Genomic DNA, 16,438 nt, shown 5'->3' with positions numbered 1-16,438 from the left:
ACGAAGTCATGCAAGAGTAGGCCTTTAGGTCTTCTATAAATAGACGCGAATAGAACTGATTCGCCATGCGGCAGACGTACCTCAAAGATAAGATATTCCGGCGCATTGTTACAGGTATTAGCAGAGGTAGCAATAAGATTTAGCTTAAGTGATTTGTGTACATAGCATGCTACCCCTCCTCCCATACGACCAACTCTGTCATGCCGAATCAAAAAATAATCCTCCAGGGCTACAAGTTGATCGGATACACTTTCATTGAGCCACGTTTCTGATACAGAAATAATGTGATGGAAACCAGTATTAAAATGTAAACGAATAAATTCTATGTGTCCACGAAGGGAATTTGCATTAAATTGCGCTACATGAAAGTGCAATAGCCCGCCATTAGAACAGTCGACACTTAACGTATTAGGTCTGATTGGTCAAATAAGTTTAACGAGATCAGAAACATTGTCAATAAAGATAATAGGATCGCCGTTCGCACGCCTGACACATATGCGACCATCTCTTACCCAGACATACTTATATAATTTTTTTCTTGCAGCACATTTCGCTTGCTGCAGAAGATCGTATGTAGCCCTAGACAAGAACTCATTTACATGTATATTGCGATCAGAACTGCCCCCGCACACCTCGCTCTGTCTAAGTACACGTTTAGCTCGCTTTTTAGCAATGACCACGTCGCGAACAGCTCTAGAAGTTAGCGTAACAATAAGCGAGTTCGTATTGTGAGAGATCGAGGGACTCTCCGCAGGCCCCAGAGGCTTCCTTGCAACAGTTCGAATATCAAGAATGTGACTGGATAAATCGGGAATATCGAGGGCATCAAATACATTACGAACTATCACATCAGGCATGACCGTTGATGCCCTCGGTATACCGGACACCATAACCTTATTGCAATCATTATCGCAAGACGGAGATACTGACAGAGTAGTCTTTAAAGTCTTGATTTCACGCACCAGCGTCTCACTCTCTCTTTCTAATTTGGCAATACGCTGACAGTTCCGATCCACCGTTTCCGCAATACGATTTAACTGATTGAGTTTGTCATTGATTTCTTTGTTGGTTCGTTGCTGATTCTCAATGAAAATCGTCATTCTGGTGTCGGATTCCCTTAAATTATCGATTAATTGACGCAAAAGATTATTTGTTTCAGTCTGAGTTTGATCCTGAGTGCGGGAGAGCATGACATCACTCATATTAGGTGAGGTAGAACTATATTGTGAGCTCTGATTATCCCTAGGTGTTAGTGGCATTCTTAATCTTTTGCAACAATCACTAGCAGATTTAGTAACGGTATATGCCTTAACACAACCCGGATGAAATGTTCTACCACACTCACCGCAAACAATAGACTGACCCGCGATTACTTTAGTACATCTGGTGCATACACACTGCATGAGTTCTCAGAAAATAGTCGGTTTCTATAAATAATAACGTGTCACTTTACACCCCGTCACAGTTGCAATGCGTATCACGGCAGTGGTCTATTAGAAAAACACTAGTAATCTAAACAGGCGTCCCAACTTCGATTAGATACAGCAGAGCAGGCAGTGCAGCACAGCCAACAGGACAAGTACACTCCGATCACCAAAAGTGCTACTCAGTCAGTGACAAACAGTCCAGCCAATGCGCAGTCCCAAAAACAGCAGAGTGCAAGAAAGAGCAGATCAGCAAGGCAGCGCATGCGCAGAAGAAGTGGAAGAAATGGAAGAAGGCACTCATCAAAACAACTCCAAGAGCATGGCCGAATTTCCAAAAATGCTTGTCACCGAATTACACGGAATAGCGACTATTCCACGAAAAATTAAATGCAGCGCGTGACCAGCAGTAAACAACTTGCTTTTACCTGCAACAAAAAGGCCCGGAGGCCACACACAACAGCAGCAGTATGCACTTAATGCAGGAGCACAAAAATCGACAACCGACCAGTACTTACTAAGAGAGAGAGAGAGAGAGAGAGAGAGAGAGAGAGAGAGAGAGAGAGAGAGAGAGAGAGAAGCTAAAAAGATACGAAGATAACACACGGGTGCGCAAGCGCAAAAAAGAACGCGCAATATACCAAAGTTATAAATAAACCTCGAAGCTTTGGCATAAAGCTCGCCAAGGACGTAAATCTCCGGCGCTGTTCTTTAGTAGTAGCGACTTCATTAGTCAACGTAATTTATGACGTGATTCATCGATGACCGCCCGTCGACTCCGTGCGCTTTCGCGTAATTCACCTTCGCTTCTACCATACAAACATTTCGCGGGAATTATGACAGCCGATCGCGTACGGCTGAGACCGGGACTAACGTCGAGATATCGTATTCACGGACCGACTCGACGAGCCTTCGAGATTTGTCTGCCTCGTACGGGGAACGTCTTTCACGGATGAGAATCAAATGGCCACGCGCACATACTTAACGCTATATATAAATTACGGATATAAATTTAGACTTTGTTTTTACGACGTGAAAAGGAGTATATTTAGTTACTTACACGAGGATACGGAGATGATAATTGCGATTCTTATCCAGACGATACGAGTTTTTGGGGTCACGTATACTTCAATTAGTTAAAAGATAAGTGTTCTTCTAGTCGAGAGTAATTTCCAACTAATTAGCGGCAAGCCCTTTAAAAAAAATTGGCACATTTTATTTGTTGATTTATCTCCGTAGCCAGGTCGTAGATTCGCTCTTCGCTCTGACAGTGCGATTTTCATGAGAACGCCGCGCCGGTGTACATTAGCGTATTTTCTAGCATCGCACAAATGCCTTCTCTCGTGGAGCCGCGTTTACCTTCTCGTAAACCTCGCGAAGCGTGGCCGCGAAGGACGGTCGAGGAGAGGCGGGCGGGTAAAGGGCACAGAGTCACGAAGAATACTCGCGTCACGCAAACACGTAATACCCACCGTCGCGTCGGCCCCGGGTTGGGTCAAACGCCAGACTTTTAACGACACACCATGACGGAACCATCATCTATCCCGTCGCCCGCGAAGACGATGGGATCAGTAAGCTCCGAGGGCCTACGGTCTCGTTACCTATACGCTCTCGACGTCGAGATCGTCCGAGAAATAGTCCCGGGCGTCCCGTCAATAACGCTCGCGCGCGATCCATATACGTCGAAGACGAGTAATTGCAAACAAGACGAGTCACGAAACGTATATAGTGCCATAAATTTACCCCGACGGACGCCAACACGGCGCGCGACGTTCCTTATTTTTTTTTTCCTCTCTTTTTCCTCGTCCGGCCACCATCGCCGCCGCCGCCGTCGCCGTCACCGCGGTCGCTGTCTCGCAGAAATAATTATAAACGAGACGTAACGAGAGTCCTTAAAGCTATCAACGGCGTAGATTTATTATCGCCTTCGAAGAGCAAAGCGCACTCGAACGCGTCTGCGTGAATCCTGTCGTATTCCATAAATACATTTATTATAAATGCATTAATATGCGTGGAAAAAAGAATAAATATCTCGCTACCCGGGTCCGCTTCGGGCTCGTGACTGCACAGGGGGGGAAACGAGTTTCTCCGCGGAATACAGGATAGGCGGCGTATTCGACATTAGGGAGCCTAATTAGCGGTCACGTCAATTGAAATTCCGCCCAGCTAATTTACTCTGCCTGCCTGACCTTTCTCCCTTTGAACATTACTAGAACGTCGCGTCGCGTTGAAATCTACGGTAATTGCGAATTACGAGAATTATCATGCAGCACTGATAAGCGAGAGAAAGACACTGAAGCGAATGTTTTCTAATATAAGCATAGCAGACTGAACAAACTATGAATGTATTCATAGTACGGCACACGTTCGTTTCGAGCACACAGATGCGTCACTTCCGTCCGGTCGTATAGAGTCAGTGCGTCTTCGCGTCGACTCGCGAGATCCTCGCGGCGGATAAGATCGAGAATCGATCGGCTTCGACAATAAGTGGACGTTCAATAAAACGAACACAGCCACGACATTACACTCGCAGAAATTATAAGATGATATAGCAGTAAACGGAATGCAAGCGATACTATCGGTGTAATAGCGTAAAAGTTCTGATAAGCTACGGACAGTATGCAGTTAGGTATATATGTATACGTATATTAGCACTAGCGCGGGCACTTGCTCCTACAAGAAAACATAGTCAACCGAAACTAGTTAACTAGTTAACTCGGATGAAACTTTGTGTATAGAGTAACTCGAGCTCTACGCATGAATATGCATTATTTGCTTTTGGAATCTGGATAGTATAGAGGATATGAAAATGGAGTGTCATATCTAAACATTGCAAATGCCAAATCGAGTGAAAATTACCCTTTTGGATTAATAATAAGAAAATGAGATAAATTTCATTTCAGCCTACTAACAATCTTAATGTTTAATGCTTCATGTATAAAAATGTAAAATTTAGAAAGTTTTCCATTAATAATAAAAAAGGCCAAAATCTTTCTGATATTTTGTTTTTGCATTCTTGTTTGTTTCCAATCTTTTGCTTTGCAGCACTAAATTTATTGCAAATTTTTATTCAAACATTTTTGCTTCATAAAATTTTAGAGTCACTAAGCTAAAAATCCCTTCTTTAATAATTGTAGTTTAACGTTTCACTTTCCAAGAGTGATGGACAACATGCAAAGCTCATACAAAATCTTATCTATATATATTACTGAGTTTTATATCAATGGTGTTGCACGGGGGGGTATGAGGCGCTCCCCGGATTTGCGATTGGTCAACAAAATTTCTCGAAGGACCAGAGGGCCCGTGCCCTCGCAAAAGCGAATAAAGCGAAGCAAGCAAGCGAATATCAAAATGCGAGGCGACTCACCGTGTCGTTGCCCGGCGCCTCCTGGGTGTCGACGTCGTCCTCCCGTTGGCGAGATCTCTGGCGTGCAAGGCGAAAGCATGCAACCGTCCGGTATAGCAGGCGGGCACGGACAGGCAGGTATAGCAAACAGGCACAGATAGGCAGGATAGCAAGCAGTCACAGATAGGCAGGATATCAAGCGATTAGGCCTTCGTGGTCTGCGATAGGCGACCGAGCACTCCGAGTTTGCACACGCAAAAACGGTAACGTGTGAGCTTCACGACGTTCGACTGGTGAGTGCCTCTTCGGCGTTCTCCGGCTCGCGCACCTGCGAAGTACGGCGCGAGCGAGTACCGAATTCTTCTCATAATTGGGGATGCCACCCGTGGGCGGGCAGCACGAGTCGGGTGAGTCGCGCGAATATCGACAAGTGTATTAATCGCGATCCACCGACGTTTCGCTAATAGGCGCGATAATTTAACCCGGTATAATTAGTCAATACGAAACCGTACCATTAACAATGTGAAACGACAACACGAAATCAATCTTATAATTAACTACTATTTACACTATGATACACGGCGGTGCGCCAAACATTACCGCCCACCAAAATACACCGTATTTTCTATGTTTGAGCGGGTCCCTCCGGTGAGCCGTCCATCGGCAGAGGGCACAGCTTCACCAGAGGGCGACTAAGGAGGCCATCCGCCGTCTTCACCGAAGCGACCCGGGCGATCCCGTCACGACCCGGATGTAATTCCTCGACACGTTCTCGTCTCCACGCCAGAGGAGGGGCGTTTTCGGTTTTTAGAAGGACCAACGTGCCCTTTGATATCGCGTCAGCCGGCTTTAACCACTTTGGTCGTTGCTGGAGGGTGTGTAGATATTCTTCATGCCACCGTTTCCAGAACTGTTGGTGCATGTGCTGCACCAGCTGCCATCGATCGAGTCTGCCTATCGGCACCGGGTCTAGGTCGGGATAGGGGACTGCTACGAGCGGCTCTAATGTGATAAAGTGCCCCGGGGAGAGCACCCCGAGGTCGTGGGGATCCGAGCTGGTGGGGCACAAAGGTCGGGAATTCAGGATGGATTCTACCTGTGCTAGGAGGGTACTGAATTCTTCCACCGTGAGGATCTGCGCTCCCACCACGCGTTTTAAGTGGGTCTTTGTCGCCTTAACCCCCGCTTCCCAGAGGCCACCAAAGTGTGGCGCGGAAGGGGGGTTAAAGGACCACTGGATTTGTTCTCGCCCTGAGGCTGCCTCCATGCAGCTGACGAGCTCGCGCTGCGCCCCCACGAAATTGGTGCCGCAGTCGCTGTAGATCCGCGAGCAGCGACCGCGCCTAGCGATGAAACGCCTCAGAGCCGACAAAAACGAGTCTGTAGATAAAGAAAAAGCAAGTTCCAAATGAACCGCCTTTGTGGTAAAGCAAACGAAAATGCACACGTACGCCTTGAACGGCGTTGCCCCGCGAGAACGACGATTATATACGAAGAAGGGGCCCGCGTAGCCGACCCCGGCGATTGAGAAGGGTTTGGCCTGACGTACCCGGTCGAGCGGTAGGTCCGCCATGGGCGGTTGCAAAGTACGCGGGTTCGCCCGGAAACATTGGTAACAACGCGACAAACAACGTTTGATGGCCTGATGGGCCCCCAGAATCCAAAAATGCTGCAGTAGTAGGTAAAGCAACGCTCGACGCCCCGGATGCAAGTGTAGGCGGTGGGTGCGCTCTACTATAAGTTCCGTGAGCCGGTGCTTACCGGGCAATAACGCGGGATGCTTGGCCTCATGAGATATTGCGGAGTGCGTGAGTCTACCGCCCACCCTGAGGACTCCGCGCGCGTCCACAAAAGGGGCGAGTTGTCGCAGAGGTTTAGAGCAATTCTGATTGCGTTTCAATCTATCGAGATCCTCTGCAAAGCGACAAGATTGAACAACTTTAACGAGGTATAGCAGGGTCGAATGGAATTCGACTTGGTCTACAACAAGAGTTCTGTGAGGTGAATTCGACTTGAGTCGATTAACAAAACGAAGACAATAAGAGAATATTCTAACGAGTTTATTCAACGACGAATCTGCTTATTTGAAACGAGATTTGAACAGGTGAATTTGTAAGATCCGCGAAAAGCGAAGGGTCGGACACAAAGAGATGCGAGACAACGAAACGACCCGAATGATCGCGCTAATGGGTTTGTCAAGCGAATCGAACTACTGGCGCGCGTGTGAGCAACACTCGTTTACAACCTCCGAATGGGGTCAAGCCGTTTGGCGACACCCGAAACCCTCCGTGATAGCGGGAGGAACAATGGCGAGACGCCAAGATGGCGTAGTATGGTCCGAGACACCGTGAGTGTGAAGCGGCTCGACGGCGCACGATAACGGGGTGAGTGAGTGGTAAACCGACTCGTCCAAGCGAAACTATGAGTACGCGAATATCTTCGCCATGAACGTGCCCATGCGACGAACGGGCGACAGATATCATGCGTTGCAAATTGGTGACCTCCGAATGAGGTCCAGCCGTTTAGCGACACCTGAGTGGTGACACGCCAAGACGGCGGTAATGCGGTCCTACCGTTCGGTGTCACCCGTGTGGTGACACGCCAAGACGGCGGTGTCCTCGGACACCGTTTGTGTACGATGACTCGACGTGCACGATAACGGGGCGAGGGTGTAAGGACTCGCCCTCGTTCAACGAGCTAAGATTACGCGAATATCTTCGCCGCGAACGTGCCCATGCGACGTGCGGACGAGAGACCTCGCGCGTGACGATGTGTGACCTCCGAATGAGGTCCAGCCGTTCGGCGACACACTAAGCCCTCCGTGATAGCGGGAGGAACAATAGTGAGACGCCAAGACGGCGGGAGTCGAAGACCTCCGAATGAGGTCCGACCGTTTGGCGACACCCGAGGCCCTCCGTGATAGTGGGAGAACGATGGTGCTACGCCAAGACGGCGAAGATGAAGTCCTACCGTTCGGCGTCACCCGAGTGGTGACGTGCCAAGACGGCGGTGTCCAAAAGCACCGTGAGTGCGATGACTCGACGGTGCACGATGACGGGGTGAGGGTGTAAGGCTCGACCTCGTCCAACAAATTATAGGTACACGAATATTGTCGTCGTGAACTTGCCCATGTGACGAGCGGACGAGAGACATCACGCGTGACGAAGGGCGCGCGATTATGTCTCGATGTAATGCGATTAGTTTTCGCCTATATTCGCCGGTGCCGCTATGTCGACGACAATACGATCGGGTTCGACCGCGCGACACTAGCCATGCTAACGAGGGGTTCGCTTCCCTGCGATGACGTTGTCCCCGATTCGGAGGGTGGTTCGGCGTCTGTGGGTGCATTCGCCGAGCCCGAGTTCATAAGCGGAATATACGACATGAGCATACGACATGAGCGGTATACCACATGAGCAATCCACGCCACAAGCATTAATTTATTTGGCTCAATTACAATCACAATCTCCAATGACTAATTGAAATATCATATGAGTGCTGCAATATATTCTATACCGGGGACCAGTGCCGACGAACAGTATACTCGATCGGTGGCAAGTATGTTTGCGAGAATTCCGACGATAGGAATAATAGTTTCAGTATGTATTTTCAATATGTATTTCGAGTCTAGTCGAAACACACCCAGCAACAACAAAAATAATGTAGCGTGTTATTATGAAACGCGAGCTTATGTAGAAAAAATGTGTATATACGCTGCCGGCCCGTGACCGAGCGTCAAGGTCGTCGACGGCGCGGCGAAAACGTATGGCTTAACCGAGAATATTCCAATGTTGAATATTTCGGTTAACGACAATATTCAATAACGAATGACAAAAGCAATTAACCACAAAACGATCAAACGACAAGTTTCCCGCGCGTATTCTCGTCGCGAAGCAATGTTGCGGCCGAGAGATATCGCGGCGGGTGTAGAATTCGCGACTGATCAATTGTAATGCAATCGCGATCAAAACTACTAAGAAATGCTATCCACGAGCGAAAGGTCGGCGTTATTGCTTTAGCGCGCGAATCCGGCTCGAAGGACCAATGCACGGGGGGGTATGAGGCGTTCCCCGGATTTGCGATTGGTCAACAAAATTTCTCGAAGGACCAGAGGGCCCGTGCCCTCGCAAAAGCGAATAAAGCGAAGCAAGCAAGCGAATATCAAAATGCGAGGCGACTCACCGTGTCGTTGCCCGGCGCCTCCTGGGTGTCGACGTCGTCCTCCCGTTGGCGAGATCTCTGGCGTGCAAGGCGAAAGCATGCAACCGTCCGGTATAGCAGGCGGGCACGGACAGGCAGGTATAGCAAGCAGGCACAGATAGGCAGGATAGCAAGCAGTCACAGATAGGCAGGATATCAAGCGATTAGGCCTTCGTGGTCTGCGATAGGCGACCGAGCACTCCGAGTTTGCACACGCAAAAACGGTAACGTGTGAGCTTCACGACGTTCGACTGGTGAGTGCCTCTTCGGCGTTCTCCGGCTCGCGCACCTGCGAAGTACGGCGCGAGCGAGTACCGAATTCTTCTCATAATTGGGGATGCCACCCGTGGGCGGGCAGCACGAGTCGGGTGAGTCGCGCGAATATCGACAAGTGTATTAATCGCGATCCACCGACGTTTCGCTAATAGGCGCGATAATTTAACCCGGTATAATTAGTCAATACGAAACCGTACCATTAACAATGTGAAACGACAACACGAAATCAATCTTATAATTAACTACTATTTACACTATGATACACGGCGGTGCGCCAAACAGGTGTTTCTTTGTCAGCTATAAGAAGATTAACGGATTTGAAACTAATTTTATAAAAATGCCTAAAAATAATAATCTAGTCGCCTACAAAAATGTATGTGTTCGGGCGTCGCTTTTCGACGGTCGCCCTGAATCTGGATTCCGCTCAGAGTTGAGCGAGAAGCGTGTGTAACGCGAGTCGTAAATTCGCGGGAGGACTGAGGATTAAAGCACTTGGAACACAAATTGCACAAAGAAACACATAGTCTTTATTTCAAGAACGGAAAAGACGCGAAAAGAATAACGGATCGTGCGCCGCGGATTTGGAAATCTTCTGAGTCGTTCGTACTTGTCTGCCAGGTATCGCGAACGGAAATCTTGTCTCGGTTTCTCGCATCGAAGCCTCTCGCGGAGCGGAGATCTTGTACGCGTCGAACGGAAATCTTGAGCGCGCGGCAGAAGAACGATCGCGAGCGGAGCACGACCGGAAGTTTTCGGACCCCTCGCTAAGAAGTACACTTAATGAAGAAATATAAGTAACTTAGATCCGCATTTTGAGACAAAACGAGCGAGTAGCGATTCAAGCAGCGATTTAAGAGGGAGAGAGCCGTGCTGTCTTTAGACGAGGATTGATACGCGACGACTTTTGGCTATAAGTTCTGGCCCACGACTTGAGGCTAGGAATCCTCAGTAACGACTGAATGTCCGGCGAGCGATTTCGCCGTTTACTCAAGAGGGTTGTTTTTCAGGAACGAACGCGCGATGAGAGCTGAATCGCTATTTGTCCGCATGGTCATATCACGCGTCACAACAGCCGTTTCCGTGCTTCGACAAATAAGGGAGCACTCTCGTAACGCGTGATCGCGATCGATGGGCTTCGAGGGCGCGGGGATCGCGGGGAACGTATGTTTCGCACAAGTTCGACAGAGCTCGAACCACATAAACATCGGTATTTCTCGATGTGAAATATAATAATGTTTTCGAGCCGATGTTTCGCGTAGGAAAGTTCGACGGATCTCGAACATACCGCCCGCCTTGGAACGATAGTTTTGAAATAATGCGCGATAATAAAAAAAACATAAAACATCAGCGCGAGAAGTTTACAGAGGCATACAGAAAATTAAAGGGGCAACGCCGCCCGCCGTGGAATGACATAGACGAATTACTTAAACTAGCTTAGAATATAATACTTAGATCTAACGCGCGTCTCGCATTGACGCAAGAAGTATGATTAATTGCTCGTCGCCTTGCTGTTGACCGGTAAAACGCATAGTTTTACGATTGGCCTTTGGTATTCGGAAGTGGCCGTTTTCACGGTCACTACACGCGTAAAACCGTCGGGCCCGGGATGGCATTGCCTTATGCGGCCGAGCTCCCATTTGCACGGGGGTAACGTAGGATTGCGCAAGAGGACGAGTTGTCCGAGACCGATCGGCGGCTTGACCGTTCGCCATTTTGCTCGTTGTTGTAGAGTGTTCACGTAGTTGTCACTCCACATTTTCCAGAATTTTTCGGTAATGTGTCGGACTAGTTGCCATCGCGACAAACGATTCTCGTTTAGATCGAGCAAAGATGGTTCCGGGTTGACCGTGAGAGCGGATCCGACCAAAAAATGACCGGGGGTGAGACATTCGTAGTCATCGAGGGTGTCGGCGAGAGGAGCGATCGGTCGAGAATTCAGACTCGCTTCGATTCTACACAATAAAGTCGAGAATTCTTCGAAGGTTAAAGTGTGAGTCCCTAAGACGCGACGCAAATGAGTTTTGACACTCCGCACGCCCGCCTCCCATAGCCCGCCGAAATGCGGGTCTGAAGGGGGGAGGAAATTATCCTGCTCAGTACGAGAGGAACCGCAGGTTCGGACATTTGGTTCACGCACTCGGTCGAGCGGCCGGTGGTGCGAAGCTACCATCCGTGGGATTATGCCTGAACGCCTCTAAGGCCGTATCCTCTCTAGTCAAAGGTGGCAATGATATCTCTAGGAGTCTCGTGAGTCGAAAGGCTCAAAACAATGTGACACACTACTAGGCGGCCAGTCCCCCTTAAACGGGAGACCCGGTCGTCGCACGAGCCCGGTTTGCCGTACGGCGCTTCTGCCCGTCGTTGGGATCTCACCGCTTACGACGGCACGGCGTTTAACGGTCGAATATGAGTTTCGCGAGTTCGATGTCGAGACTCGGAATCGTCTGTAGACGACTTAGGAACTTGGTCTTGAACGGCGGATTTGTACGCTCGATGCATTTCTCGGTCTGCCCCGACGAAGGTAGTTCCGTTATCGAAATACATACATTGCGGAAGACCGCGACGAGCGCAGAACCGGGAATAAGCGTTTAGAAACGCGGGAGTGGAGTGATCTCCAACCAATTCTAAGTGGATGGCCTTTGTCGCGAGACAAACAAATAAGGCTATATTCGCCTTGCGGGAGGTAATACCGCGACCGGAGGAAGCGCGAATAAGAACTGGTCCTGCATAATCCACACCGCAGAGCAGAAAACTGCGAATTGTCGAGGTTACGCGTGGCTCGGGCAGATTGCCCATGATTTGAGTAGGAACGGCCGCTCGCTCGCGCGTGCATGTAACGCAATTATGTATAACCGCTTTGACTATGTTGCGCGCGCAAATGATCCAGAAGTCGCGACGGAGAATATTCAAAGTGAGCTGAGGTCCAGCGTGCAGGGCTCGTAAGTGAGCTTGATTTACGATGAGCTTGACTAGGGGGTGCGAAGATAATAAGATAGGATGGCGTACGGGAAACGGTAAGGGAGCGTTGCCGAGGCGCCCACCCACGCGTAGAATTCCGTCTTGATCTAAAAACGGTCGAAGAGAGAGAATCGAGCTTTTAGTCGATAGGTTTTGATTTCGTGACAACGTTTTGATTTCGCTCGAAAACAGATCGGCTTGAATTTGTTTAAACCAAAAGGTTTTAGCTTGTTTACATTCGGGCGCGAAGAGCGAGGTACTTTTCGAGAGAGGAGAGGTCAGCGCGAGGTTGAGCGAGTCGGAAGGTCGATCGCGACGACAGAAACGGATAAACTTAATTATATACGCGGTGACGCGAATCAACCTAGGCCATGAGGAGTATTTTGTGGCGAGATCCCATTGACTGGGGGCGTGACATTGCAAAACGATAGTTTTCTCCTCAAGGGGAGCGCTTTCGGGAAGACGCGTGTCGCCAATCGGCCATTCGTCGGAATTGAGAGTGAGCCAGGAAGGGCCGTGCCACCATAGTTCATGATTTAGAATTTCATCGTCGAAAATGCCGCGCAATGCGCAATCCGTGGGATTATCCTTAGTTGAGACGTGTCGCCATGAAGCCCGCGGAACAAGAGCTTGAATTTGAGTAACGCGATTGGCGACGAACGTCTTCCATCGCGAAGGATCTTGAGCGATCCAAGCAAGCACGATGTTGGAATCCGTCCAACAATAATACGGAAGATTTTGATAACCATTTAACGCTCGAACAAAATCAATAAGTCGCGCTAGAAGCAAGGCCGCACATAATTCGAGTCGAGGTATGCTTATCGTTTTCAAAGGAGCGACCTTAGATTTACTAACAAGCAGCGATATCGTGACTTTGCCCGACGAAGACACTACCTTTATATAAACAACGGCGGCGTAAGCATGATTCGAAGCGTCCGCGAAACCGTGTATTTCGGAACGTTCGGCGTCGTCAATGTAAATATGTTCTCTGAGAGTCGGAATGGCGAGGGGAAAGTGTTTACCCTCGTCGATAGTTAATTGCTCGAGAACGGCAAAAGCAAGAAAGGGCGCGCAGGCTTGGCCATAAGTCACGGTTAACAACAGGAAAATAATTATCGCGTCGTGAGGAGACCGTCTCCATAAAATTCTTTGGTAATTTATATCGCGAGAATCGACGAGAATTTGGCGATACATTTTCGCGATATCCGCCGAATAAACGTATTTGTATCTGCGCCACCGCGCGATTATTGCGGAAATATCGGTTTGCTTTTTCGGACCAATATGCAAGTGGTCGTTGAGAGAGGTACCGTTAGAGGTGACGCTTGACGCGTTGAACACGACGCGGAGACGTGTGGTAACGCTATCTTCCCGAATCACCCCGTGGTGTGGAAGATAGACGCTTTGCTCGTTGTCTTGCGCGGGAGATAACGGATGCATGTGTCCGAGACGTTCGTACTCGTCGAGAAAGTTCTGATATTCTTTCATAACTTCCGGTTTGTCACGAAGTCGACGAGTTAGCGAATTTAACATTTTCTCGGCTTGAACCCGAGACTCCCCGATTTTGATAGCAGGGTCTTTTTTAAATGGGAGACGCACGAAGTAGCGTCCCTCCGAATTGCGAGAATGAGTCGAGCGGAAATGCTCTTCGCAATCCTTCTCTTCTTGTGTAAGAGCGGATCGCTGCGGAAGCTCCTCGATTTCCCAAAACCGGCGGAGTTCTTTCTCCAGCGAGAGAGAGCAAATATGATGCGTTGAGATTCGAGGAACTTTCGCTGAGGACTGTTCAGGAAACGCGGTTGAACTGACGGGTCCGGAGATGACCCATCCAAATATAGAATTTTGCGCGATAGGTTGCCCGATCCCCCCTTTACGCACGCCGTCGTGAATAATCTTATTATAGAGATCCGCTCCAATAATGAGACTGATTGGATTGCGACTCGTCGGATCCGTGTCGGCTCGCGGTAAGTCGGAGAGATATAAGATGGACGAAATATCCGCGTTGCGTTTCGGAATGTAGGAGGTTACGGACAGGAGAATGAGCGCCGTAGTCGAGAGGGACGGGACAAGAGACGCGCGCGGCGAAATGAATATGCGTGTCGCGTTTTGAAATGTCCCGGCGTTAATTCCGCCGACGGCGGAAATCGAGATCGGCATGCGAATCCGTTTGACTCGCAAGGTTTGTGCCAAGTTCTCCGAGATGAACGTCATCTCGGAGCCCTGGTCGAGTAACGCTCTGACGACGGCGGTACGGCCGGACGAACTGCGGACCGTGATCCACGCTGTCGCCAATAGAATCGGCGAGCGATTTTTCGCCGCCGCGAAAAGAGAGTTAACCTCCGATTTCGAGTCAGAGGCTTGAGGCGACGAGCAGTTAATCGCCGCATTGTCCTTTGAGGACGAACTGAGCTAGAGACAGTGCCTGTGGCGCTGAAGCAAGAGTCCGAGTCAGAATGCAGCAGAGAGTGATGCCTTTTATGACATACGCGACAAGAATATTTGCTTTTGCAATCCTGCACGGAGTGTTTGGTACTTAAGCAATTAAAACACCTTTTGTGTTGTTTAATGATCTCTCGACGCTGACTCGCATTCTTGCTTATAAACGATGGACACAGATTTACGAAGTGTGATGCTTTACATAAAGGACAAGGAGTCGAGTCGTTGGCGGAGGCGTTCGCGGCGTGCACAGATTTCGACGCGGTTTTGCTTGAGGAACCGATCGCACAATCTTCGAGCGCGCGGGTACGAGATTTAAGAAACCGACAAAGGTCTTCGTATGATTGCAGATCATCGGTATCGCTCGATTTTACACTCCACGCTTTACGCGTTATCGGATCTAATTTATGTACGATGAGGTAAACGAGAACATCGTACCACAATTCATCAGGTCGGCGCTTTAGATTTTTAAGAGAAGCTACCGCGGTACTGACTTTATCGTACAATGTCTGTAAATCCGAAGCAGACTCGCGCGTGATTTTCGGTAATTCAATTAGAGTAGAAAGATGCAAATTAAAAGACCTTCGTTTGTGCTCGTACCGCGCGATGAGAGCTTGCCAGGCAATGGCGAAATTATCCGCGGTAATCGAGATATTTGCGATACACTCGGCCGCGCGACCCTTCAAACATGAAGCGAGAAAATGCATGCGCGCGAAATCATCGAGATCTTTGATATTTTTAATTAACGCGGTGAATCTATCGCGAAACGTCTCCCAGTCGTCGTGGTCGCCATCGAACGGAGGCAATTTAATCGGAGGCAGATGTGAGAGAGAGAACGCCGGTAAGTTCGATCGCGAACTCGAGAAAATAGGGTTCGGACTCACGACCGGCTCCAATTCCTCCAGGCACTCCGTCATGTAGTCGAGGGCGTGTTGATAGGCTGCGAGAGTTGTGTCGAAAGCGTTGTCCTGGAAGTAGCTCAGGGCTGCTCGGCTCGATTCAGGAATCCGATGCAGGATATCTGCGTGGCCGTCGAAAAACGGAGCCCAGAGCTCCTTTAGAGATTGAATGCGGGAACGCACTTTCGCCGGGTTTAAGTTCCCCTTTCCGATTTTCTTGAAATTATCGAGATAACGCTCGATCGAACGTTTAAGCTTCAACTGTTTCTTGAGATGCTCGGACATGGTGACGAATATGCACACTTGTCACACACTCGACCGTCTACACGCTTCTATCCGGCTCGAAGGACCAAAATGTTCGGGCGTCGCTTTTCGACGGTCGCCCTGAATCTGGATTCCGCTCAGAGTTGAGCGAGAAGCGTGTGTAACGCGAGTCGTAAATTCGCGGGAGGACTGAGGATTAAAGCACTCGGAACACAGATTGCACAAAGAAACATATAGTCTTTATTTTAAGAACGAAAAAGACGCGAGGGGGAACAACGGATCGTGCGCCGCGGATTCGGAAATCTTCTGAGTCGTTCGTACTTGTCTGCCAGGTATCGCGAACGGAAATCTTGTCTCGGCTTCTCGCATCGAAGCCTCTCGCGGAGCGGAGATCTTGTACGCGTCGAACGGAAATCTTGAGCGCGCGGCAGAAGAACGATCGCGAGCGGAGCACGACCGGAAGTTTTCGGACCCCTAGCTAAGAAGTACACTTAATGAAGAAATATAAGTAACTCAGATCCGCACTTTGAGACGAAACGAGCGAGTAGCGATTCAAGCAGCGATTTAAGAGGGAGAGAGCCGTGCTGTCTTTAGACGAGGATTGATACGCGACGACTATAAATTTCAAAAAAAATAAA

The 16,438-nt window shown here is 49.1% G+C and overlaps 1 protein-coding gene across 1 annotated transcript; it reads right to left on the bottom strand.

Annotated features, from left to right (window-relative positions):
• Nucleotides 1-5,395: 5,395 nt before the first annotated feature.
• LOC143898230 (uncharacterized) lies at nt 5,396-6,343 on the bottom strand. The gene has a single exon (XM_077407548.1). The coding sequence runs from the start codon at nt 6,341-6,343 to the stop codon at nt 5,396-5,398; it is 948 nt and encodes a 315-aa protein (XP_077263674.1).
• Between the last annotated feature and the right edge of the window lie 10,095 nt (nt 6,344-16,438).

This window comes from Temnothorax americanus, unplaced genomic scaffold (assembly GCF_048541705.1).
Source record: "Temnothorax americanus isolate GAGA-0224 unplaced genomic scaffold, ASM4854170v1 Scaffold224, whole genome shotgun sequence".
NCBI classification, from domain to species: Eukaryota; Metazoa; Arthropoda; class Insecta; order Hymenoptera; family Formicidae; genus Temnothorax; species Temnothorax americanus.
This window is presented reverse-complemented; position numbering and strand designations above follow the sequence as displayed.